Source organism: Sciurus vulgaris (assembly GCF_902686455.1).
Source record: "Sciurus vulgaris genome assembly, chromosome: 1".
NCBI lineage: Eukaryota > Metazoa > Chordata > Mammalia > Rodentia > Sciuridae > Sciurus > Sciurus vulgaris.
The window spans coordinates 120,979,585-121,003,727 of NC_136461.1; the positions used below are offsets into that span (position 1 = coordinate 120,979,585).

At 44.7% G+C, this 24,143-nt stretch overlaps 1 protein-coding gene across 2 annotated transcripts; it reads left to right on the forward strand.

The window, feature by feature from the left end:
• Positions 1–1,776: 1,776 nt before the first annotated feature.
• Positions 1,777–13,373, forward strand: SLAMF8 (SLAM family member 8). 2 transcript variants are annotated; one of them, XM_079102550.1, is made up of 5 exons: positions 1,777–2,255; positions 5,569–5,877; positions 9,126–9,431; positions 9,512–9,619; positions 11,749–13,373. In XM_079102550.1, exons 1-5 carry the CDS (start codon positions 2,165–2,167, stop codon positions 11,811–11,813), a joined length of 879 nt encoding a protein of 292 aa, XP_078958676.1. In that variant the 5' UTR covers positions 1,777–2,164; the 3' UTR covers positions 11,814–13,373. The 2 variants fall into 2 exon arrangements, with proteins under 2 accessions (XP_078958676.1, XP_078958675.1); XM_079102549.1 differs by having other exon boundaries at positions 1,778–2,255; positions 5,551–5,877.
• The last annotated feature ends 10,770 nt before the right edge of the window (positions 13,374–24,143 follow it).

The window sequence follows — 24,143 nt, forward strand, 5'->3', positions numbered from 1 at the left end:
CAATTCTGCCAGGTTTCCTGCTCTGCCCCTTTCTCTCTACTGCAGATATTTCCTTCCTTCTTCAGGCCCTTCTCCTTTACCCAGGACCATCATGACAACTGTTCTGCAGAATTCCCTGTCTCATCTTTCTCTCCCAGTCTGCCCTGTACACTGTCCTCTCGCTGGGAAGTTATCCCCAGCTCAAAATCTATCTTTTATCGGTGCTTCTCATAGCATCCCCTCAGTCCATTGGCCACACCGTCACCTAGAGAAGAATGCTTGTTAGAACCATAGATTCCTGCGCCCCTCCCCACCCACTGAGCTGGCATCCGTAAAGACCCAAGTATTTAACAAGATTAAGAACCACTGACGTCCAGAATACCTTAACCCAGTATTCAAGTCCTCTTTAATGTAACCCCAATCTCCCTTTCCATCCTTCCCACTTGAGTCCTAAAGTATTCCACCTGCTATCCTTTGGTGTTCCTGGAACCTACTTGGTACTATCCTACTGCCAAGTCTTTGCACACTCTACTCTCCATGTTCATGGCCAGCGAGCGCCCAACCTCTGGCCTTCCCTTTTTCTCTTTCTATCTAAATAATGCCCGTTTTCAAGGTATTATTCAAATTCTGCCTGTTCAGAAAGCATGCCCTGTGCAGATCAATAGAGGCCTCTTCCCCATTCCCTCCTGCAGTGCTGACTTCATGTATGGCCCATTGGCACGGAGCAGTGCCTCTCTGCCAGCAGGCCCTCACTGTTGCTACATTTTGGTTGTGAGAATCTAGAGGGCAGGAACTCTATCCCCAAACCCTCCTACTCACACCCACATCCTATACGCCTCATTTCTGGCTGATTTCAAAGCATGGTAACATCCAGATTGAGTGACAGATCACAGACTACACAGGACCAGACACAATGAGCCACATTCAAGAAAATCAGGAATCTTCTTCAATGGCAACAACTTGAAAAACCTTCCCTGAGCAGGATGTAGTGGTGCACACCTATAATCCCACCAACTCAGGAAGGTGAGGCAGGAGAATCACTTCCATTCCAAGCTGAACTGGACAACTTAGTGAGACCTTGTCTCAAAAAAAAAAAAAAAAAAAAGGACTGGAAATGTAGCTCCATGGTAAAGCACCCCAGTAGCAAAAATTTAAAAATGTCCCACCTCTACCAGGGCTACCAGAAGGTCTTTTCTGAGAATTATAAGGCTTACATAAAGCAAAATTAGTACCTGTGTCTAGAATTCATTTGCCCATTGGTCAGATTATCCCCCACACATACCAGTACTAGAGATAGAACTCAGGGTGCTCTACCACTGAGCAGCATCCCCAGTTCTTTTTATTTTTTATTTCAAGACCGGCTCTCACTAAGTTGCCCAGCCTTACCTTGAACTTACGATCATCCTGCTTCAGTTCCTAAGTCACTGGAATTACATGTGTGCATCACGGCATCCAGCTTCATTAGCCAGGTATTCATTAAACATCTATAATGTGTCAAGCAGGAGGGGAGTAGAGAAGTGAGTCTAAGATCTTGCTGGCTAAAGAGCTTGTGAAAACCATAAAACTGCTGCAGTCCACATTACTAAGGGAAGAGTGGGGTATGCACAGAGAAGGGATTCTCACTGGTCTTGAAGCCTAGCTGACCTCATCATCATGCCCAGCCTGCAAGGGCAAATGGAACAGCACTCCTGGTGGAGGAACAAATAAGACACATGGAAGTGTGAAATGAGTGGTTCTGAAAAGAGGTAGTTCTAGCTGGGGTGGCCAGAGAGCAGAGGGGATGTGGGCAGCCGAACAACCTCACAATCAAAGCCAAGAATTCAGTCTTGATCACAAGGGTTGCAGAAGCCTAGAAAAGAGAAGAGGAGAAGTGACTTGACAGCAATTGCAGTTTAGAGGGCTCTCTGTGGGCAGAGTTGGATGCAGGAAGTCCTGGTAACAACAAGGAACACATGGGATTGTGTAGGGGTGTTTGTCACCATGCATTAGCCAACCATGTACACAGGAAAGAGGCTGACTTACAAGAATCAGCTCCTGAAGGCCCAGCTAGGCCAACAGCCAACTTCCACTCTACTTGGGATGTTTTCACTTTCAGGACATCTTGTTCTGAGTCAAGATTCCTCCTTCTGAATGTGGGACTTTCCAGAAGGACTTAAGCTCCTTCCATGCATCCACTTGGCCTGGGATGTTCTGGATTTTGATTGTCGAGGGAGTTCATCTGCCTCTCTGGAGAAGGATGGCCAAGTGCTTCCTGTGGAATCTGCTTCTCTGGGAAGGTAAGTGGGACAGGTGTATGGCTTGTCCTCAAACAACTGAAAACCCCTCCCCAGCTGCGCTGGCCAGACTTCCAGGCAAGCCCATGCCCCAAGCCAAGTGTGAAATAGGAACCGGGGAGGGCTAGAGAAGAGCAAAGCAAGTTCTTGAGCAACATTAAATGCTAGACAGATACAAAGAGATCTGGGTGGGAAGAGGTGGCAGCACTAGGACCATCAATATCCATAAACATGAGCTATTTGTGGCCCAGGACAGAACTAAGCCAGTTGCACTGCTGGTTTGGAGAGAAAGTTGAATGTGGGAATGTTGAGGGTCTGGCAGTGTTAACACATGGGAATTCTGCATATGGTCTGGGGAGAGATGAGGGCAGGGAAGAACAGGAGTCCTTACAAACTAAGAAGTGTATTTTCAGCTGTCTGGGTATGGGCCACCACTCCTGGTCACATCTTGCTCATATTCTCACTCTTTCTAAATGATTCAGGGTACCAGGAATAGTATGGTAGCTAGGAGAAAAGATTCTTGGTTTACTTGCCACTGTGTCACCAATTAACTTTGTTATCATAGGATGTTTAATTTTTCTATATCTCAGTTATCTGAAAAATAAAGAAAGTAATAACAATCACTAAATGTTGTGAGTGTTAAATTCACATAATGAAGTTAGTCAATGCCTGGTATGAATTCATGTTACCAATCATTATTATTTCTATTGAATCAGTGAATGAGTGAAGATGTAGCTTGCAGGTGCAGACATTTGAGAAACATGCACTTTGATAGTGATGAGTTAGGCAAAGTGATTAATCTAGGTTGATTTGGGGGATGTTTTGAGGCTTCATGACAATCCAAGGTCCTTGCAGGCCTGGGCAAGGGTAGGTGGATACTGAGTAGGGAAGAAAGAAGGGAGTCAGTTAAATATGGTCCATGTGGACTTGATGGTGGCCAGCAGTGGCATGGTATTGGAATGGCTGACATGTGGGTCTCATCAACAGGGGGCAATCCTTCCATCAGTGTGATGTCTGAGTCCCCTCCTTGGTCAACAGATAGCAAACATGACATTGGTTAGCTCCTGTAGGGCCAGGGATGGGAGTCATGGGGTGTGGAAGAGATCAGCTTTCACTATTAATATCAGAGACTCATAGGGACTTCAAGATTGTTTTGTCCAGTATCCCCACCTAAGTTCCCAGCTATAAGGGTTCCAAAGGCCCTGAAGATTGCTTCAACACTTCTAAGTGTTTGTGAGAAATCATATCTTAATCTTTAGAAAGGCCTAACTCCTCAAGGATTCACAAAATCTTTCAGGTCAATGAACATGTGAGAACATTGTCCTAGACTTTGGACATGTGGATATTTTTAAAATAACTTGTTTATTTTTTAACATGCTTAGCAGATGCTCTAACACTGAGCTATATCTCCAGACCTTAAATGAATGTTTAAAGAGCTCTTCATGACAAAAAAGACCAATCCAACTGCTCTGGTACAGTCCCCTTGTTTTATAGGCAAAACCACTGTTGCTTAGAGGGGAAGAATGATGTTCTCAGATCACACAGCTGATTTGTGGTAGAGCCAGGACTGGATAGAAACTAGGTCTTGATTGACATCTAGTGAAATTCTATCTGTATATTATGTGTTCACTTTGCATTAACACTAAAGCCATCTCTAGTAGTGATAGAGATAGTTGGGACCAGTAGGCCAGTGAGATGGTTGAGGGACTGGAGTTATTGAGGCCAGCAGAGTGAACATCCAGATACATCTCCTTAACCCAATTCCCAGCACTTGGGTACGTTACACATGTGTCCTTATTCTGCTCTGTACAGCAGTGGCCACTGCTGTGTCACATACAAGGTCAACCCCCAGCAAATTCAGTACAATTTACCAAGCTTCTCCTACCAAGCCTGGTCCTAAACCAGTGGGCATTGTAAGTGCAAAGATGAAAAAATTGATGTTGCCCAGGCACGGTGGTGCATGCCTAAATCCCAGCTCAGGAGACTGAAGCAGGTGGATCACAAGGTCAAGCCCAGCCTGGGCAATTTAGCAAGACCCTGTCTCAAAATATAATAAAAGGGGCTAGGTATGCAGCTCAGTGGTAGGGTGGCCCTGGGTTAAATCCCCAGTACTCCAAAAAAGATGTTGTTGCCCTTAGAGAACCCACGGTCTGGTGGAAGATGTTGATCAGAAACAGAAAATAAAATAGAAGGACAAGATTAGTCAGAGCGCTGATCCCTGACCACTGTGGGAACAAGAGAAAGAGCATGCAACCTGCAGTAAAGTATGGGGGAGGTTGGAGGAGGCAATGACATTTCAAGAATGAGCAGAAATAAGCCAGAGGAGACAGGATCTAATACTACTGCTGTGCCAGGCACAGGTCAGTTTTCAGCAAATTCAGTACAATTTACTGAACTTCTCCCACAGCCTGGTCCTAAAAAGGGAGGGCTTCGCCAACACAAAGATGAAAAGAAAAATTGCTTCATCTAATCTAGTAGATCTAGTCTATTTTAGATCTAATCTATTACCAATCCCATCAATTATACTTAATCTCTCTCAATTTGTCCCACTTCTCTCAACCCCATAGATCCATCCCTTAGTTCATGTTTGCATTACTTCCTTGAATTAATACCAACAGCCTTGGTCTTACCCCACTGCCAGTGCTAGAATGATCTCCCTGACCATGCATCTATCTAATCATGCCACTCTACTGCTTAGAACCTATCTGAGATCCTTGCCCACCCACATTGCTCTAAAACTAAAGCCCAAATTCTAATGCTGCTTTCAGGACCCAGCATGCTCTGGCTACCCTGACCACTCTACAGAGTCACTTCCTACTCCCCTGCAGAGAACCACTTTCAGTTCCCCAATGCACTTGTTTCTCTCCCTCCAGCCCCTCGAGCATGTTGTTTCTTCTGCCGATAGCACTTCCCCTTCCCTGCTCTAGACAGCCCTCCTCTTGGCCTGACTGGTTCTGGTTCTCCTTCAGGTCTCAACTTACCTGTTTCTTCTCTAAGTCCCTCAAGACTGGGTGAGGTTCCCCATCACCCTACCTGTGTTTTCCTAGGACACCCATTCTTCCCATCATGGAAGTAATAAATTACTCTTGCTTGAGTGTCTGTCTTCTCTGTGAGTTCCATGAGCACAGGGCTCAGATTCTCTTCCTGTTTTATCCCCAGTCCCTGCATAGTGCACCCTCAACATAAGAGGAAGGAGTTCGAGTGGAGGGATCCTAATTTGCTCCAGAGCAGCTCAGCTGCGTGCAGGAGTGGAATGAAGAGTGTTTGCCAGCAGTGACTAAAGTCTCTCTTCTTCCAGTTCTTTTTCCCATTGCAGTTATTGGTGCTCAAGTGCTAAGCAAGGTGGGGGACTCTGTGCTGCTGGTGGCAGAGCATCCCCCTGGCTTCCAAGTCCGTGAGGTCATCTGGAGATCTCTTTGGCCTTCAGAAGAGCTTCTGGCCATGTATTTCCGGAGCTCCCTGGAGACTCTGTACCACTCCCGCTTCCTGGGCAGAGCCCAGCTGCACAGCAACCTCAGCCTGGAGCTCGGGCCCTTGCAGTCTACAGACAGTGGCAATTTCTCTGTGCTGATGGTGGACACAGGAGGTCGGACCTGGACCCAGACCCTGCAGCTCAAGGTGTATGGTGAGTGTACCTCACACTGACTCCCTGACACCCCTCCTTCCACAAAGTACCAGACAGGCCTCCTGAGCTCCAGGAGCTCTGGATGACACCAGAAACCTCTGGTCTCTGACCATATTCTACCTCAGAGAACAGCTGATCCCTGGAAGTTTCTAAGAGAATTCTCCAGATACTCCCAGATGAGCTTCTACTTAGAACAACAGGGCTTTGCCATCCTACCATCTTCGTCTCAACTCCAACTCTACCTTTTCTTGGCTCAGCAGGCTTGGACTCAGTGCTTAGCCTCCCTGGCCTTCACCTTTCTTGTTCATAAAGTAAGTGTTGTATTACCATGTATAATACCCATAAGGGTGAAATGCAGTGGCACTTACAAAAATATCTAGAGCAGAGACTGACCTATCAATTCTAAGGTGTCATCATAGATTATAAAATATGCCATTATTTTATGTACCATTCAAAAGGAAAAGAAAAATGTTATATACTCTATGACACGGTGGGGGTTTTATTTACAAATTAAATTCAAATTAGACTAAATGCAAAGTGTGGAATAATTTTCTTTTCCTTGTTTTTTGGGTTTTTTGTTTGTTTGTTTTTTGTTTTTTGTTTTTTTTTCCCCTGTTTGGGGTATTTTGGTGCTGGAGATTAAACCCAGGGCCTCACACATGCTAAGCATATGCTCTACCCCTAAGATATCCCCAGCCCTACCTTTCTTTTATTCTTTCTTTCTTCCTTTCTTTCTTCCTTCCTTCATTTCTTTCCTTCCTTCCTTCCTTCCTTCCTTCCTTTCTTTTCTCTCTTTCTTATGGTACTAGCGATTGAGCCCAGGACTGCTCTACCACTAAGCTATATCCCCCAGGCCTTTATTTATTTATTTATTTTTTGAGACAAGGTCTTACCAAGTTGCCTAAACTAGCTCCTGCCTCAGTCTCCTGAGTCACTGGAATTAAAAGTGTGCACCACTGTGCTCAGTTAGCCCGACATTTCTTTTTTATTTTTAATTTTTTCCAGTACTGGAGATTGTAACCAGGGGTACTTAACCACTGAGCCACATGCCCAGATCTTATCATTTTTTTTTTTTTTTAATCTTGAAACAGGGTCTTACTAAGTTGCTGAGAGCCTTGATAACTTGCTCAGGCTAGTCTTGAACTTGTGATCCTCCTTCCTCAGCCTCCTGAGTTGCTGGGATTACAGGCAAGCACCACTGCACCCAGCTACATTTCTTAAAAGAGGTCTTTTAGTCTCAGTCATATATCACTGTAAAACAAATTATTTTGAAATTTAAGGGCTAACCAGTTACATTTGTACACACCTTAACCCCAGTCACTCAGGAGACTGAAGCAAGAGGATTACAAGTTTCAGGCTAGCCTGAATAACTTAGCGAGACCCTGGGTCAAGATTTAAAAAAAAAAAAAAAAATTAAAAGGACCGGCACTGTGACTCTGGAGGCTGAGGAAGGAGGATTGCAAGTTCAAGACCAGCCTCACCAAATTAGTGAGGCCCTAAGCAACTTAGTGAGACCCTGTCGCAAAATCAAAAATAAAAAGGCGCTGGGGTGATGACCCAGTGGTTAAGTGCCCTTGGGTCCAATCCCCAGTACTGAAAAAAAGAGAAAGAAAAGAAATGGGGATGGGGGAGAGGTTTCAGATTTAAGAAATGAAAATAAGAATAGAAGCTGGGAAGAGGGAAGCAGAGAAGGAAAGGCTGTAAGCAAACTGTGAAGGCATCTCAAACCCAGAAATGGCTTTCAGTGGTCCTCAGGTGAGCCCTCTGAGGTGCTGATATGCAATTGAAGTACCTTTCTGGATACACAAAGTCCGAACCAGGTTGCACATCTTGGGTAGAAAAATACTGGATGGATTTCAGCACCCTCATGATCCTGTTAGCCCAATGCCCTTATGCAGTGAATAACTTACACAGCCACACCGGCCTCCCTGGGACCTCTCCCCCTTTCCGAATCTCAGCTGCCGCACATGTGAAATGAGGACATTGAATGCAATAATACATGCAGCACCCACACCACTAAGCTCTCAACTGCCTTGTTCTCAGCATCTGAATTACAGATTTTAAGGAAATTGCTGTTTTATTGCTTCCAAATACATAGCATGATTAGAACTAATTGCAGGAAGCTGCCAAGCTGCCGTCCTCGGGAGCTCTGCTTTGACAATAGATAAGAACGATTTGAATTAGCAGATCAGTTACTAGAAATGTCAATGGGTGTTTCTACTGTGCCTGATCGTGTTTGGAAGCAGCTTGTCCTCTTAAGTGGTGTAAATATCCCCCCTGTAATCTTTGTTTATACTATTAGTGTGCCCAGCAAATCATTTCTTTTTTCATATCACAAATCCCACCAGATTGAGTTGGCATTAATGAGGTTTTACTCTGCTTGACTTTGGAATGCTGTCAGAGACTGAGCCCTCCTGTTGTTACCAGAGTGCTCTCCCACTGGCCCCATTGCCGCAGAGACTCAGGATTTACACATCAATCTATATAGGAATGGAAAGCCACAGCTTGGGACATCAGGACACTGCTTTGTTCAGTGGCCCAGGTATCAAGCATCTACTTGACAGCACTAGAGAGAGAAGGTTATCAAGATAACAAGACAGAGCCCCTACCTCTGGGCAACTCCTTCACAGTATTTTGCACCCTTGTGATTATTTTCTTAGTTATTCATAATCACTTGTCAGTATCTATCTTCCTCACCAAAGTGCAAGCTCCAAGACCTAGGAATGTGCTCATTTTCTTGCTTGACTTAAACGCTTATCATCTCCTGTTAGCTGACTGACACGTGTGAGACAAGTGCTACAAAAAGTGGTATACAACGTGCTTGGAGATACCTAGCACCATATTTAAAATATCAGGAATGGTTCACAGTCAAGGCACTCATCCAATCCAGCAATGCATCCAAGCTGGGCTTTGAAGGATGTGTAGGAGTTTTGTAGAAGGACAAGAACAAAAAGCATGTCTGTGCACAGGTGATCCATGTGGAAGCAGAAAAGATATGAGACAGCATGACATGTTTGGGATAAATGCAAATTAAATAGCATTGTCAGAGAAGGGCAGCAGGAAGTATAGCTGGAAAGGTTGACATGAATCATTTCGTGAAAGGTTTTGGTTACTAGGCTAAGGAATCAGCTTCTGTCCTATGGGCAATGAAAAGCCTAGCAACAGGAGCCATCTAACTCTCACTGGAGCCAGACCTGGAGCCCTGCCTAACATCCCTGTAACACACCTGCTCTTCTGTTCTTGCCTAGATGCGGTACCCAGGCCCACGGTTCAAGTGTTCATTGCTGTAGCAGGGGATGATCAGCCTCTCAAGACCTGTCAGGTCTTCTTGTCCTGCTGGGCCCCCAACATCAGTGACATAACCTATAGCTGGCGACGAGAGGGGACAGTGGGCTTTGGTGTTGAATCACACAGCCTCTTCACAGACGGACAGGTGCTGAGTGTTTCCCTGGGACTAGGGGACAAGGATGTGGCCTATTCCTGCATTGTCTCCAACCCTGTCAGCTGGGACTTGGCCACAGTCACCCCCTGGGAGAGCTGCCATCATGAGGCAGGTAAGCCATGAGCCAGTGGTCAATGGTGGAGGGATTATAAAGCATCGAGTCCACCTCTGACGCTACCCCTCCATGCCCAGCACCAGGGAATGCCACCTACAAAGATGTGCTACTGGTGGTGGTGCCCATCTCACTGCTCCTGTTCCTGGTTGGTCTCTTCTTTGCATGGCACTGTGGCCTCTGCTCAGGTAGGGGTCCTGCTGGTGAAGGACATGGGTGGAGGAGGTGGATCCACTGGGGAGAAGGGTGAAGGCTGGGCCTCCTTCTACTTAGGCTTCAGATGACCTATCTCTCACCTCTCCTGCCTCATTTCTTGGTGCTCTCTACTTCATACTTTGGTTTCCAACCACACTGAGCTACTCGAAGTTTCTTGTACGTTTTCTTGTTTGCTTGTTTGTTCTGTTTTTGGTACCAGGGATTGAACCCAGGGGTGTTCAACCACTGAACCACATTCCCAGCCCATTTTACTTTTTTATTTTGAGACAGGATCTGGCTCATTTGCTTAGGGTTTCACTAAGTTGCTGAGGCTGGCATTGAACTTGCAATCCTCTGGCCTAAGCCTCCCGAGTTGCTGTGATTACAGGCATGTGCCTCCATGCCAGCCTTGAAGTTTCTTCTACAGTTCTCCAAATGAGCTACTCTCTTACATAAATCTTCAGGCCTTTGAATTTTCTGTTCCTTCTTATTTTCTGTGATTTTCCACCCACTCCCCTTCTCCATTTGGCTAATTCCCACTCAGTCTTCAAGGTAAGGATGTGCAGGAAGGTTTCCCTGACCACACCCCTCACCCCTACAATCAGGTTGGCTGATTAATGTCCTTCCTTTAATATCCATTGAGTACCCCACTTACATAACTAGTTATACTCATAACCCCCACACTCGGAATTCTGAGCCCTTTAAAGGCAAATGCTGGTGTCACCAGTGAGGAATGCCTAGTGCTTCCTAGCACATAAGTGGCATTAGTAAATATTTGTCAAGTGAAAGTATGGATGAATCTCAACCCCTTTCTGAAAGAAGCCTCTCCCTGGCCAGTGGCTAATAAGGCCATCTTCTTCAAAAAGGAGAGAATAGAAAACTCTGAGATCAGAATATGTTCTAGGCTATACATCCAACTTAGCCCCTGCCTCTGGCCAGGATGCCCTATCTTGGAAAGAACTAACCTGGTTTCATGGCCATTTCCATGCCAGGCAGCCTGAGTATCCTGGTCCCAGGGTCAGCAAAGAAGTAGCACAGAGAACTCATTACAGTGGATGTGTCCTGGAGGACCAGAGTCTTGGCCCAAGCACTAAGAAGGGTGGGGACAGGAAAGGCAGGGTAGCAGCTATGGCTGCACTCTGCCTGCAGGTCCTATCTGCTCAGGGAAGAGTCAAGACCTGGCCCTTTGCCCCCAAGAGGCCTAAGGATTTATGGAAAGAAGGTAGAAACTAAGAAAAGAACGCCCCCCCACCCACCCAATACTGGGTATTGAACTCAAGGCACTCTGCCACTCTGCTATACCCCCAGCCATTTTAAATTCTATTTTGAAATAGTATCTCACTAAGTTGCTGAGGTAGGCCTTGAATTTGCAGTCCTCTTGCCTCAACTTTCTGAGCCGCTGGGATTACAGGCATGCATCACCACACCTAGCAAGAGCAATTGTTAAAAAACAGCTTTTTTGAGAGATAATTCACATAGTGCACAATTCACTGGCTTTTAGTCTGTCCACAGAGTTGTGCATTTATCACTACCCCAATTTTAGAACATTTCCATTACCCCAAAAGAAACCTATAACCCCAAATCCCCCATTCCTCCCACAGCCCCAGGCAACCACTAATCTACTTTTTGTCTCTATGCATTTTGTCTATTCTGGACATTTTGTATAAATGGAATCACATTACGTGGTCCTCTGTGACTGGTTTCATTCACTTAGCCTAATGTTTCAAGGTTCAGAAAAGAGCAGTTTTAGCCATTGAGAAGGGATAAAGAGGACCTAACCACCTGGGATAGTGGAAAAACTCCACATAGCGAGTTCAGAGGCTGGTCTTATCTCTGCCCTGTGGCCTCTGGTCATTTAACCATGTCCATCTATCAAAGCCCTAACTTTCTACAGCTTTTGCAGTTAAATGTATGGCACAGATGCACATTAAGATTAGACATTAAGAAGAACTTCCTGTCCCTGAAAATTTTCCTTTTCCAGGATTATGGAAGATAAAGAAAGATGTCCCTTTGCCCAAGGTGACCTTGTGTGAGAAAACAGGATTCAGAGGCCTGGTGCCAGACTAAGTATGACACATTCTAAACGTTCGAGGAGTAACTTTCTTTCTGATCTCCTCACCAGGGAAAAAGAAGATGGATGCCTGTACTGACCAAGTGGCTGCAGAGACAGAGAACTCCCTTGTGTAGAATGTGTCATGAGGGACAATAAAATCTGACCACTGGATAATGAGGAGCCTCTCTGCCCCAGCACATGATGCTCCGGGGACATAGCTGGAACCTGGAAACTTTCAGGGACCTTATACCTCCTTTGACACTCCTGTCCTGCCTCCCAGGAACAGCCTGGGCAGCTGTCACACTGGGAGGACAGAAAGTATTGGCACAAACCTCCACACCTCTCCTTTCTTTCTCCCCACTTTTCATATCCTGGCTGACTTTCCTGGGCAAGATGGGGCTAACAGGATGTTCCTCAAGAACACCAGAAAGCCCGGAGTGGTGGCACATGCCTATAATCCCAGCAACTCTGGAGGCTCAGGAGGATGACAAGTTTGAAGCCAGCCTGGGCAACTTAGTAAGAGCCTGTCTCAAAATAAAGATAATGAAACAGGTTGGGGATGTGGCTCAGTGGTAGCGCACCCCTGGGTTCAATCCCAATACTACCAGAAAACAACAACACTGGAAGTTCTCCAAGATCACATGGAGACTGATTGTTCAAGACACTCATCATTCCCCCACAACTATACATAAAGTTTTACCCAACTGGCACCAAGAATTGCCTCCAGCTTTGGTTCTGAACTCTAAAAGATAGCCGACATTAGAACTAACAAAGAAAATGAATCACACACCACCAGTTCCAGTCTAGCCGTAGCCTGTATGGTTTGAGATTCCAATACTTACTGATGGTGAATTATTACAAGAACAGGTCTCGAATAAGTGAAGGTGGTGGGGAGGACAGAAATTCCTCTTTCTGGCCTGAAGGACTTTTAGGTCATTTGAGTTCATGGCCTCTCAAAAATATTTTGCAGTTAAGGTTGACCAAGAATGGTTGACATGCCATATGGTTGGAACGAGAGCCATTTTTCTGGTAACATCCTATTAATAGACATCATCACCATTTCCATTGACCCTAATCCCTCTTGCAAGATCTGGGGGAGGAAGGCAGAGGGTGACATTTAAGGTTTTTCTCCTTGCTCTCTAGCATAGTGACTGAAAATATACACCGAAATACTGAAAAGATATACCAAATTTGCCTTTACCAACAGGAAGTTCTTGCTCAACTTCAAGAAAAGCACCTGAGCTAAGGATAAGTCTTCCTGCCTGAGATTTGGAGTGAAGATCCAGGAAAAGCTACAAAGAAGGAAAATTATGGAGAGGAGGGATGCTGAGGCATTTTAGACTCTACCATTGTCCTTCTCAGATGCAAGTGCAGAAAAGCTACCCAAGTTCAAGGAGAGAAACAAAGACCCTACCATTCAATGGGAGGATTGTCAAGATCACATTGCCATATGGGGTAGAAGATGTTATTGTGGCCACCTTTAGAAAATACATGCTGCCACTGTGTGGATCTGTCTGGAAAGTTCTGGGCTATTTATTGCCACTGGAGAATAGGGGAAACTTGATGATCTAAACTTACCCTCGGGAATTAGTAGCTGATAAAATTCATAGTTAACTCCCACCCAAATGTAACTGGATTTTATTCTGGGGCCTCACTCAAGTCTTCATAATAGAGAGGAAGGAGGTATCGAAGAAATAGGGGTAGATTTGAATATTTACCCAGCATGGCTTTAATGCCTCTACCAGGATGTCAGTCCTGTCCTAGGACTTTCTCTCTTATCCCACTGTGCAGAAATGATCAGCACAACTGGATCCCTCCTCCATTCGACTGTTCTTGGATTTCCCCTTCGTGGCTCTTTTGAGATCCCCTGAATTTCACCTGGATTTACCTAATTCTCATCCATTTCCTGCACCCACTTCTCTCCTATCACCTTCCACCTAAGCCCACCTGCAAAGTGTACATGCCCGCTCCACCTGGCCATTGGTGCTGCCCTCACGTACAGGTATTCCTCATGCCTGATCACTGAGTCATGCAAAACTGGCCTGCCCCTAAAAATGATGTAAGAAAGAAAGACTGAGATCTAGCAATGAGTCAAGGTGGGTCCATGGAGAAAAACACACCACTCCCCACCTTTCTTCCCTTCATCCCCAGAGTCAACTCATATCAGAGCAGTTGTGAATGGGGTGGGGCCCACAGTTCTTCACAAAGTGACTCTTAGCAACTTTGCATACACAGTGATTTCGTAGTGAGCAGCACCAGGGCCTCTTTGAACAGATCTATGCTGCTCAAATAAACTAGTGTTCCCATCCCCAATGACTCACTTGTCAACTAGTAGACTTATTAACCTTCTATTGAAAAACACAAAGTGTTTCCAAGAGACCAATTTTTGTGCTCATAAGCTTTGAGATTGATGCTTTAAAAGTTACATCATCACAAATAGGAATTGAGGGTTCATGCTGGGTGCACTTAGAGGCATGGGGGAAATCAGTCATAAACAAAGCAAAGCCCTTGCCTACATGGAGTTTACTTTCTAGATGATATGAATAAACAAAGAAGTGTACATTAGATGTTGCCAGGTACTGTGAAGAATGATAAGGCAGAATAAAAAGCTAGGGAATGATGTGCTGGGGAGAAAGGATCTGTCTTAGATAAGGTGTCACTTTCTGAAAAGGTGGCATTTGAACTGAGAGCCAGGGAAGTGAAGGAGTGACCATCTAATGACAGAAAGTGCTCCAGACAGAACAGAAAATGCAAAAACCCTAAGTGAGAAAGATCAGAGTGGCTGGATTCAAACAAAGCAAGGAGAAGAGAAGGGAAAATAGTCCAGAGAGAGTCTGAGGTCACATCATATGGCACCTTGTGATCTTCAGAACCCTCCTTCCTTAGGGTTTGGGTGACAGAGAGCACCCCATCAGTTCAGATGTCAGACTGTGCCCAGAATGACCTTTTTACATCCTTATTTCCATGAGTTGGGTTCTGTGGCACATTCCTGTAATCCCAGCAGCTCAAACACCTGAGGCAGAAGGATCACAAGTTAAAGGCTAGCCTGGGCAACTTAGTGAGACCCTGTCTCAAAATAAACAAATAAATAAATAATTGGCTCAGTGGTAAAGCTCTCCTGGATTTTATCCCCTTTACAAAAAAAAAAAAAAAAAAGGAAAGAAAAAGTACACCTTTGTTTCAAATAGGCTCACAATCAGACCAGAACCCTCTCCAAAGCTACAAGGATTGGACCCAGGGTCACTAAGCTATATTCCCAGCCCTTTTCACTTTTTATTTTCAAACATGGTCTTGCTAAATTGCTCAGTCTGAACTCAAACTTGAAATCCTCCTGCCTCAGCCTCCCAAATCTCTGGGATTACAGACATGTGAACCGTGTCCAGCTTCTTATTTTTATTTTACTTTATTTTGTCAGCCTTTGCATCTGTTCTTCTGTGCAAAGGACAAACACAAGCACTGCTAGGGCAAAGAAGTCACATGACATGATAGTGGAGAGAAGGGAGAAGGACACAGTAAAGGAGTTGCAGAGAACATTTTTTCATTAATGGAGATATGAACACCCAGTGCTTTTTTTTAAAGGAGCGGGGAGACTAAAAGACAACAGCTGCAAACATTAACGCCATCTCTGGCCAATATTCCTTCCATGTTTATGAAAAAGTAGTACCTCTTATGTTAATTGGTTCTTGGTTACTTTCTGATCTCTCAGGGAAACACTGCCTTCTTCCAGATTTGACTCTATGGCTCGCTGCACCTGTTCTGCATGCAGCCTGAAGGAAGGGTCTGTAAGACTATCAAATGTGACTATCCCTAATCCTGGAAAGTTTTAGCAGTTGCCTCCTCTTGGGCTGTGTGCTGGAGGATCAGGCTGAGCCCACGGATCAGTAGTGAGGATATTTGTACCACACGACTAGCCTGAGTCCTGCTCTGGGGGTTGCCCTTTCAGGGAACACTGGAAAACTTAAGTGTCCATTAGAGAATGATCATGATGGTGAAAAATTCAGAAGCTTTATCATATGAGAAATGATTAAAGAAACTGGTCATGTTTAACCTGGAACAAAAAATTCAGAGGGGCATGCATCCTCAAATATTTGAAGAGTTATCACATAAGCCCAGACTGTGTAACTGAGTCCAATGGAGCTTGTCACTAAGAGGCAGATATTGACTCATATGAATAATAGGATATTAAAACTGAAAACTGGAAAGAATCTGTGGTTACTCAATTCAAATTTTTTATTTTTTTTTTAAGTATTGGGCACTGAGGGCGCTGCACCACTGAGACACATCTCCAACCCTTTCTATTTTTTATTTTGAGACAGGGTCTTGTTAAGTTTCCCAGACTGGTCTTGAACTTGTGATCTCCCTGCCTCAGCCTCCCAAGTCTCTGAGATTATAGGCTTGAACCACCACCACAAACAGCAAAGTTGTTTGTTTGTTTGTTTGTTTGTTTGTTTGTTTGTTTGTTTTCATTAGGTGGAAAACTGATGTCCAAAGAGATTGTTACATCCCTAAATTACATAATTAGTCAGTGGGAAAGTCAGAATTAGCTTTAGTTTATCTAAATCAATCGGCATTTCACACTGTACCATAGTACCAGAGAAGAACTTTCTAGCAAATGAAGACATCCAAATATAAAATTTCAATGAATGTACTTAATTCATTCAGCTGTTTCAATAAATATGCTAAAGGAAAAACCATCTCAGAACAAGATCACAGACTGGAGGCTTTGTGTTTTTAGGAATGACAAATACACAGCACATATATCCAGACTTTGGTTTTCCAGGGCTGTGTCAGATGCAACTATTAATTATGACATACTTTTCCCACTGAGCTCACATGTAACCCTCAAGTTGCCCCTACCAACCAGTTAGGAATCAAGATGAAACCTATTAGCCATTCCTTCCCTAGACAATTCTTAAGAGTCTTCCATTATTAAGAATGAATTATAAATTAAAGAATGAATGAATAACCAGGCATTGGGGCGTACAACTTTAATCCCAGTCACTTAGGAGGCTAAGGCAGGAGAATCACAAGTTCAAGTCAATTTAGGGAGATGTAGGGAGATTCTGTCTTGAAATAAAATAATAAAAAGATTTGGAGCTATATCAGTGGTCAAGCACCACTTGGGTTCAATGTCTAGTACCAAAAGAAGGAGAAAGAGAAGAGTGGGTAAATATTTGTATCAATCAAACTTCTCTGAAAGAAATCAACTATGGTCTTAACTAAAGTAAATAAGGAATTCACTAGAAAGTTGTGGGTAGCTTAGAGACCCAAAGAAAATGCTGACCAACCAGGTCGCAGAAAAGACAAAGCCAGAAACCTTGAGGATATAGACCTTGGGGCCTGGGTAGAATCACTCTGTTCAGTTTTCTGTTCCCTGAAAACTCACTTCTGCTCACTGAAGATTCCAATGCCACACAATGAAGTTTGACTGGTCTAGCTGAGGCCATGGACTTTCTTTTGGGGAGAATATGGTGGAGTTGTAGGATATCTTCTCAGAGGCAGCAGTTGGTTTAATAAAGTAAAATACCAAACCTGGCAGGTGGTGTGTGCCTGTGATCCCAGCTACTTGGGAGACTGAGTCAGGAGAACTGCAAGTTCAAGGCCAGTCTGGGCAACTTTGTGAGACCCTGTCTCAAAATAAAATTTAAAAGTGGTTGGGGGTGTATCAGAGTAGTAAAGGTCCTCTGGGTTTAATTCCCAGTACCTCCAAAAAATAAAATAATAAAGTATCAAAAAGAGAAAGTTTGAACAGAATCTATAGAACAGGAAAGGCATCCATCTGTTCATTCAATAAGCATTTGCTGAGCACCTGCTGGGTATCAGCATCAATAAAGTTTCAGAGATGACTAAATAGTAGCATCACCATCCTCAAAGGACTCACAGTCTCATCAACAAACAATACCAGTGAGTAACCATCCCCCAGCAGGAACTTGAAGGCATATACTGGCCTAGGAGACCTCTGCCCCAGTGAGAGCCAACTGGTCCCCAGGGAAAATGATAAAAGGGCAGAAGGTCTGACTTGGGACCAAAGCTTTTGCTGGCAGGAAGTGAAGACATAGGTATGGCCTCGTAGATTCCTGACGCAGGTCTTCCCAGAGTAGCAGAGATTTCTTTAACTGTTCCCAGAACTCAGAGACATCACAGCTCCCCTACAGAAAGATACAGTCTGTTCACAAGTGCTGGGGCTGGACCACCCTCCCAGATTGGAGTCTGGCCTGCATGCATGGACTAAGAGCTTGGTGAGCTTAGTCCTATTGGCCTTCAAGCTGCACCCCCCAGCTGGGAAGGGTTCTCAGGAGTTTTCCAAGGTCAAGTATATAGTCAGTGAAATTCAGCCTAGCTGCTCCCCACCTGCCCACTGGTCAGTCCACTCATGAGGTGCCCACCTCACTGCAGAAGCTCAGAGTTCCAGTGTTCTCATCATGGTTCTGCTGACCAGGTCCAAGACCCATCAACCCCCCAGTCCTTTCAGCCACAACCTCTGGTAGTCTGGCCCTCGTTCTTCCTTGCTCAGAAATACCATGGAATTCCCTTGCCCCTAATTGATCATAATAACCTTACAGCCTAACCTTTCGAGAAAATTCCTAACAGTCCCCACACATACTCAAAGCCTTGATTTTAGAATGAAAATATGAGAGATGCAGATGCAGGAAAAAGGACAAGAAGGACGGGCTCTCAGCTTGAGGCTTGGGCAGTCAGGAGATGATGCTCTTATCCATCACTCACCTGAGAGGGAATTTGAAACCAAAGGCCAAGATTAGCAACCAGAGCTTCAGTCAAGTCCAGACAATAGCTAATGCAGAGTTTATTCTTCTGGAGGCTGTGCCCGGAAAGGACAAGCACAGCAGGATGCCTGCCAGTCCTTTCCCTGTGTAGTTATCTCTGAAGACCATAAGCACAGAGAGCATCACCCTCTCACCAGAGCAAGAAGGCCACTGCTCTGGCTTATGCTACAGAGGCCTGCTCTGACTTTCCTCCACAGGCAAGATACCAAGGGGACACCCACCTGAAGCTCGCTCCCGGCTTCGCAATCCACTCCAGGAATCCACGATCCTAGGATTTTCTCTCCAAATAGGAATTTGAGGACTCCTTTCCTGGGTTCATCCTGCCAAAGATGGGCCAAATCACCTATCACCCTAAGGTCTAAGGATAGCTTTGAAAGGGGATGTGAATGAAGTCCAGAGTATCCACATGAGTGGGACCAAGGCCCTTCACAGTGGAAGATGGAATTGTGGATGGAAAGAAAAGGGGTCTATCCTAGGGCCTGGAACAAGGGACTAGTTTTTCCTACACTATCAAGGTTTGGTATGAAACTCCAAAGAGTCCAAAATTTCTGAATCTAAACTTGACTTTGCAGTTTATTTGAAAAAAATAAATAAATAAAATAATAATTTTATATGACAATTTGTTCTCTTGATTTATGATTATAAATGTTAAGGGTGAGTCTGAATATAAGGACTCCTCCCCTGACTTTTTGTTTGTTTGTTTGTTTGATACTGAGGATTGAACCCAGGGGCACTTTACCACTAAACTACACTCCCAGTCCTTTGTATTATTTTTTTATGTATTTATTTGTTTATTTATTTTGGATGCCAGGGATTGAATCCAGGACACTTAACCACTGAGACACATCCCCAGTCCTTTTTATTTTTATTTTGAGACAGTCTAAGTTGTGTAGGGCCTCACTAAATTGCTAAGTCTGATTTGGAACTTGCAATCCTCCTGACTCAGCCTCCTGAACTGTTGGGATTACAGGTGAGCACCACCACATCCAGCTTTTTTTTTTATTATTATTTTTTATTTTGAGACAGGTTCTGACTAAGTTGCACAGAATGACCCTTGGACTTACTATCTCTCCTGCCCTCAGAGTAGCTGGGATTACAAGTGTGCACCACCATGTACAGATTAACCCTGAACTTTTTTCTATCATAATTCCCATCTATCTCCTGAATCTGAGACCCCCCCCCCCAATCTCCCACCAGTGACTAACAGCAAACCCCCAGTTCTCACTGCAGCTTAGGAGTAGCACAACACAAGCGGCCGAAGTCAAACTTGGGACAATAGGACCCTGATTTCCCAGAAGATAAGCTGTCTGTCCTCAGTGTTCATTCTCTCAGCCCACCTTTAATGAGCACCTACTATGTGCTATATGCAGCTGTGAATTAGACAAACATCTCTGCACACAGGAAGCTTGCAATCAAGTAGGAAGAGACACAATGAATATGCACATGTGTTTAATTTAAATTGTGCTAAGCTTCGTAGAAGAAAAGAACTGAAAACCTTGAGCAAGAATAACAAGGGAGGCTGCCTATGGCAATGAACATCTGTACTCCCAGCTGTTCAGGAGGCTGAGGCAGGAGGATTGCGAGTTCAAGGCCAACTTGGGCAATTTAGCAAGTTCTTGTCACAAAATAAAAAAATCAAAAAAGGCTGGAGCTATAGCTCAGGGTAGAAAGGACATTCAAGCAGCAGTCAGCAGGGAGAGTAAGAATTAATAAAGCAGAGTCAGGAGGGCCTGCACTCTGAGGAACCAGCAAGTGTGGAAGCCCTTCTGGAAAGACCTTGGCATATGTGAATGCATGAGGGAAGTCCCCATGGCCAGAGGGTAATAAGCGAGAGGGACCCTGGGAGGAGACAACAGCAGAGGTCAAGTAGGGTCTAGTTGGACATGGTAAGATTTAAATTTTAATTATAAATGTAAAAGGAGGCACTAAAGAGCTTTAAGAAGGGAAAAGACGTGATCAGACTTCTTAAAAAATCACTCTGGTGCTGTGTGGTGAATAGATTGAAGTAGGGAGAAGAGAAAGCAGGAAGATGAAGTTATTGCAGCAAACCTAGCAGAAAACGACAGTAGCTTGGAATCAAGACAGACACGGGGAGAAGAATGAAGTGGGTGGGTGCAAAAAAATATATATATGGGAGGTAGAATAGGTAGGACTCATAACCTCAGTTCAAGGAGGGTCAGAATGCCACAGGGTATCTGACCTGAGCAACCAGTCAGATGGAGGTGCTACACATGCAAACTGGAAATACGCACATAAGAGTATGTTATGGGGTGAAGTTGAGAATTCATTCATTATTTTATATATATATATATATATATATATATATATATATATGTTTTTGTGATACTGAGGATGGAACTCAGGGGTGCTCTACCACTAAGCCACATCCTCAACTCTTTTTAAATTTTATTTTGAGACAAATTCTCACTAAGTTGCCAAGGTTGACCTCCTCCCATCTCTGGCTCTCAAGTTCTGGAATTACAGATTGCACCACCAAGCCCAGCTCATTCATCCTTAATTATCATGGAACAGGGGCTTGAAAAGGAACAAACATTTGGAGGCTGAACAATATATTGGGATGAATCATATGAAAATTGTCATTCTTGCAAGTTTAAAAATGAGTCATATATAGGTAATTTATATGCTTCAACCTAATAATTCAAATGGAAGTTTACTTGAGGAAGAGAAATCCTCCTGCGCCCTGACTCCACTCCCAGCTAAGACAATGGGGACATGCTTATAATCAGGTAGGTTTTCACACTGCAGATCTGCCAGTTTCCTTCAACAAGAACCTGAGGACACAGGGACTGCAAGACATCCTTTGGTGAACAGGTCCTCCCACAGCACCTTCAACCCCAGCTGGTCCAGGATCATGGTATGTCCTGGTCAACTCCTCTGCCACCTGGCCAGAATTCTGAATATCAATTTTTATAAATTTCTGGAACATTCAGAACCCAAGATTCATAATGGTGGGAGTGTTTGAGCCTCAGTAGCCATGTGAGACTGTCCTTGATCCCATCCCTCCCCAAGAATCCATCTCACCTCATGCCTACCCCTATAGCATTCAGGGTCCCACATGTAGTGTCTAGATGGAGCCCCTGATTCTGTCTAAGGGAGCTTTTCCCAAGCAATGACAGTGAGCTGGTCAAGTGGGTATGGTCAGACACAGAAGCCATGGTGTATTATTCATTGCAAAAGAGCTGGTTTGCTAGATGTCATGACTCTCCCTCAGAGGTAAGTTGTAACTGCCAGGCCAGAGGCTCTGGGGCATCCCTTTGTGGAGAGAACATGAAGAGGAGTTTCCTCAGAGTCAGGAGGCTGGAGAGAGTCACTTTTGCTGTGAGGAAGGTGTTGCTTACTAGAGACTAGTGCCTGCTGGCAAGAGGCTCACAATCACGGGGCTGGAACAGAGCTGAAACAGAAAATGTTTCTGGCTATTCAGTCACTCTGGGCTGAAGATGTCCTGTAACACTCCCAGGGTGAATGCGTTCCCTGAAGGAGGAGAAGACAGAGTCTGGGTCATGGGGCAGGGCTGTTCCTAGGCCTGCAGAGAAGGATTCTATGATCTGTAGTGTCCTATCCCTAGTAGCTGTGTCCATCTGGCCATCATTGTCCCCAGTGAATGTACTCCCCCATCACCATACAGGTCCATGGGAGGGATGTACAAACATCCATCACCACCATGTCACTTTGCCTCTGGGGGCCAGCACAGCCTCAATGCTACCATTAGAGTAGCCTCATTCCTACAGGGCTGAATCAACCATGGTCTATACACTGAAGAGAAGAGCAGTTCTCTTGCACTGTCTGCTTTGGGGATTCCTGGGGAAGATGGAGGGGAAGCAAGAGTGCCGGACGGAGGAGGCTTCAATGGGCAATGAGCAATAGAAGTAAGGACCCTTGGCCAGGAGCCAGATGGCCTGCTGGGAGCATACCAGTTGGCAGGCACACCTTACTTCTCCCCATCACCCAGCCCTAGCTCTCAGGGGCCTTAAGATGGAGGTGGCAGCTATCAACAGTGCCACTCACACTCTCCATTCCAGACAGACTGGGCTCTTGTCTGTCACCTGAACATGCCACAATCATGCACTCTATCCCTTTATCCAGGCTCTTCTCCCTACCTCCCAGCCCACAGCATATACTCCCTGATCCATCTTGCTTTCTAAACAAGGATTCCAGGCACAACCCCAGGCACTCCTACTTGCAGAAGCCTTCCCTCAAATGATCTCATGGCATCGACTCTTTCCAGAGCACTGAGTCAACAATCATATGTGTCATTTTTAAATTTCTCCAAATGCACTTAAGGATGTCCCTTAGGAGACTGATTGCTCCTGGAAGGATCAGGTTTAATACTCCAGTCCTACCACTCACATATAGTAAGTGCATCACCAAAACATACTTGCTAAGTGAATACAGAGGGTGGGGAATGTGCAGGTGTCCAATACATGGCCACTGTTCAGACATTCCCTCCAATGAGGAAGCCAAGAATCTCAGTTCAGGCAATTCCATTACTAAATCTCCCCCTTCCAGACAGGAAATCAGTAGGCTGGACTCAGACAACCCTCTGAACATCTTAGGAAATTTTCACCATCCATGAACAGATTTGGGCTGTTTCTCAGGAGCCATGGGCCTGGGGATTAATCCTGTTGCAGGTGCTCCATCCCTCCCATCCCTTTTCTTTCTTTGACACAACATTTATTCTACTTGAAATTCTGAGGCAGAGTGTTACAAATTCAAGCCCAGCCTGAGCAACTTAGTGAGATCCTGTCTCAAAATTTTAAAAGTGCTGGGGTTGTAACTCAGTGGTAGAGTGCTCCTGGGTCCAGTCCCCAGTACCTCAGAGGAGGAGGGGCAGAAAAAAATATTTATTGAGTGCCTTCTACATGCCTGACATTTTTTAGAAGCTTAAATACTGTAATGAATAAAACAGACCAAGATTATTGCCTTGTGCTTCCTCCTGTGGAGCTGATAGTATAGGGGAAGAAGGGGTGAATCAATTAGCAATGATTACAACAAATAAATTATAAACCATGTTAGAAGGGAATAAGTGCTACAAATTAAAGAAAAAAATGGGGGTATAAGGGCAATGGGGAGTATATTTCCTGGTACCATTATTTAAGGTCATCTTAAATAAGGGGGCTATAATGGGCCTCACTGAGAGAAAGACAGACAAGCAAAGATTTGAAGAAGTTAAGGATTTAGTTGTTGGGGAATCTGGACTAGAGTCATTGTGGGCAAAGAGAACAGCCAGGGCAAAGGCCCTAAGGTGCTACAGAAACAAGCCAGTGTGGCTGGAGTGGAGAAATCCACAAGGAGACAACTGGTAAATCAGGTCAGGAGGTGAGAGAGAGGCCCTAGGTTCAATATAAGGACCTTGACATTGAGAAATCATTTTGGAGGCTTGAGCAAAAAAAATGATTTTAACTATCACTCTGGCTTCTCTGTTGAGAATAAACTGTAGGTGGAAAAGGAAGTATGGCAATAGTCTAGGCATCATTGCTGTAACCACACAAGAGATGAAGGGCGACTGGAGCTTTAAGTTAATGGAAGAGAAGGTTGGATTCTGGCCCTGCTCTGAAGGCTGAGCCAGCAAAGCCTCTTGACTGGGTTGGATGTGGTGCAGGGATGTGGTAAGAGAAAGAAAGGAGTTAAAGGACAAAGGTACAATGAACTGAGAAGGGG